This window comes from Octopus bimaculoides, unplaced genomic scaffold (assembly GCF_001194135.2).
Source record: "Octopus bimaculoides isolate UCB-OBI-ISO-001 unplaced genomic scaffold, ASM119413v2 Scaffold_183485, whole genome shotgun sequence".
In the NCBI taxonomy this organism is placed as follows: domain Eukaryota; kingdom Metazoa; phylum Mollusca; class Cephalopoda; order Octopoda; family Octopodidae; genus Octopus; species Octopus bimaculoides.
In genome coordinates, this window is record NW_026370566.1 from 1 (window position 1) to 2,738 (window position 2,738).

The 2,738-nt window shown below is 36.3% G+C and overlaps 1 protein-coding gene across 1 annotated transcript in view; it reads right to left on the bottom strand.

The window, feature by feature from the left end:
* Positions 1–16: 16 nt before the first annotated feature.
* The window catches only part of LOC106881985 (leucine-rich repeat-containing protein 47-like), a 9,600-nt gene continuing 6,878 nt past the window's right edge, over positions 17–2,738 (bottom strand). Inside the window, exon 2 of the mRNA XM_052978296.1 lies at positions 17–1,095. Coding sequence (XP_052834256.1) covers positions 868–1,095 — 228 coding nt within the window. The 3' untranslated portion in view covers positions 17–867. The remainder of the gene's footprint in view (positions 1,096–2,738) is intronic.

Here is a 2,738-nt window from a genome sequence, read left to right on the forward strand (position 1 = left end):
AGATTGTTGGATTGTTTGTATTTTCTGCTCGAGTTGTTGCTTCTAATGTGTGATGTGCGATTGTGACTATTTAATGTGTTATGTGTTAGTCCTATATTTTGGTGTGCTTCACTTCCAGTCTTTTATCTTAGTGATTTTCATTTTTTATTTTGGCCTATTCAAATTATCTATGCTAGTTCCGTGTCTGCAACTGCATGTTTTTATGCTGGTTCTAGTTTTCCTAGTATTTTGGTTATCAGAATTACATATATAATTATCATATATATTTTTTTATTTTTTCTGTATATTTCACCCTAGCTGATGCATATAATAGGGTGCATGGGCATTAAAAATTTCGTCATTTGTTGATAGCCTTGATATTCTAATAGATATGTTTTTTATTAATCCCCTTATTATAGAAGGTGGGTGATCTGATATATATATATATACAAATGAGCAAAAGAGAAAATGAAATTCACTAAATTCTTTATAATCACAACAACCATTTCGACCCATTATGCACTGGTCCCTCCGAACAACTGGTTGTGGTGCATCATTTGTTGCAGATGTGCCTTGTCAGGTATCTTTTCAAAAGGTACATTGCTCATTAAACTCAGTTTCACTTATGTATGTATGTTTTATGTTTCTGTTTGTCACCCACACCATTTCACAACCGGTGTAGTTTGTTTACACCCCTGTAACTTAGCATTTCAGCAAATGAAACCAATAGAATAAATACCAAGCTTAAAAAGAAGTACTGGGGTTCATTCATTTGACTAAAACTCTTCAGTATGGCTGCAGTCTAATGACTGAAACAAATAAAAGGTTAAAGACATACTGTTGCTTGCAATGAGGCAAGTAACTACTGAGTGTTGTTGAATCTTACTCTCACTTTCCTGTTAACAAATGAAATATCTGTCTCCACATTTTCATATCATAACTGTTTACCATATATTTTATCAATAATAGGAAATAAATAACTAAATAAAATACATACTTATGCACACCACTAAGTTTGTTTCTTTTCTTCTCTTTACGAATTTCATCAGCTTCTTTTCTCAAAGATGAAACAAGGCTATGTGCATCAACCTCTTCCTTACCAAACAGAGGAATTAACTAAAAATAAAAATAAATTAAAAATTATGAAACATTTGGCTAGAATGAGAACAAAATAATGCAATGGTATCTGAAATGGCATATGAAACTTGACTGTCGTAGTCTTCATCATCATCATATCAGGAAGGGCCCTATACCTTGTTGACTAAGAAAGCCTTAGGTAGGATTCCTCACTTTGATCTAATGATCACTGATAAAGCTTGGAGACAAATAGCTTGTAAAAGTAATGTAAGTCATGTACAGGGGCACAGTTAGCAAGGTGAATGTAAGTGATATAAACAATAATGAACTGAGTGTGAAGGTGGGGATACAGTGAGTTACCAAAGAGGAATTTAAGACTGGCTACCTGTAGGAGCTTCTTTATGATGATGGCTCAGCTCTAATTGCTAAATCTATAGTAGAATTAGAAATAAAATTCCACAATTGGAAACAAAACCTGGAATCAAGAGGGTCCAGAGTGAATTTAGCAAATACTAAGCATTACTAATTAGGGAAAAAAAGACAAGACTCAAGGAAATGGCCTCGTTCAATATATTGAGCAAGATAATTTCCCTAATGGTAGTAGCTAAAAGTTCCATATGTTGTAGCCAGTCTAAGCTGTGAATGCACAAAATTGCTGTGGGATCAGAAGTAGACTAACAAGTAAGGTAAACTTTACATATAACGGTGCGCAGAGCAGCAAATGTTAAGAGCAGTTATGAAGTAGACACAATCTAATGCCCAGATGGACGTCTAGAAAAAGTCAATAGTTTCTATTACCTAAAAGAATTAAACAGTAGTGGTGAGGGGATTGTTCTGAGAGAGCAAAGTGACCAGAGTTGGAAGAAATTCAGGATGTTATTACCTCAGCTAGCAACAAAGGATTTCTGCTTTAAAGTGAGAAGTAGATTGCACATGATGCTTGTGTATGGAGTAGGAAGATTCATGATATTGAGATGTAGGTCTTGAACACAGATCTGCATAAGCCATAAAGAAATGAAGCAAGCATGTTTCACTGGAAAGTGCAACACTAGCATGCATCAACAACAGAGTGCAAATGAGCGAAGAGAAAATCTGAATATTAGAGAAATCAGATACAGTGTGCAATAGAGAAGATTGTAGGCCACCCATTTGTTATTCTGGCTGTTGTGCAATTTGGTCCTGGTCGAAGCTCTTTTCATCTGAGAACCAGATCATCCCCAGCTCAAAATGCAAGCAGTTATTGTTGGCCACATATATGGAGAAGAACAGCTGTATGCAAAGAAAATATAAAGATGTATGATGTGCTCAAAGTAAATAGAACCTGTGGAATAGGGAGACTATGGAAGAAAAAGATAAAGCCCTGATTGAAGACAGATGGTGGCAGTACATGATGTGTGAGAAGACCTACTCGTGTTCAGACATGGCAAAACAGATATTTAAAATTATCATTCAATATTTACTGTGTCTATGCGACAGAAATCCCCAAAGTATCTCTCTATCTACCTCCCTCGTGCACTGGCCTAACCCCCTCTGCTTTACTCTGTCTCTTTTGATACCTGCTTCACTGTCTCTCTCGATCCTCACTCGCTCTCGCTCTCTCTTCTCCTCCCTCTTTCGATTGACCACTAGGTCTACAAAAACTAGCACGTGCACCTCAATTCCCACACTCGACCGAAGTCCCT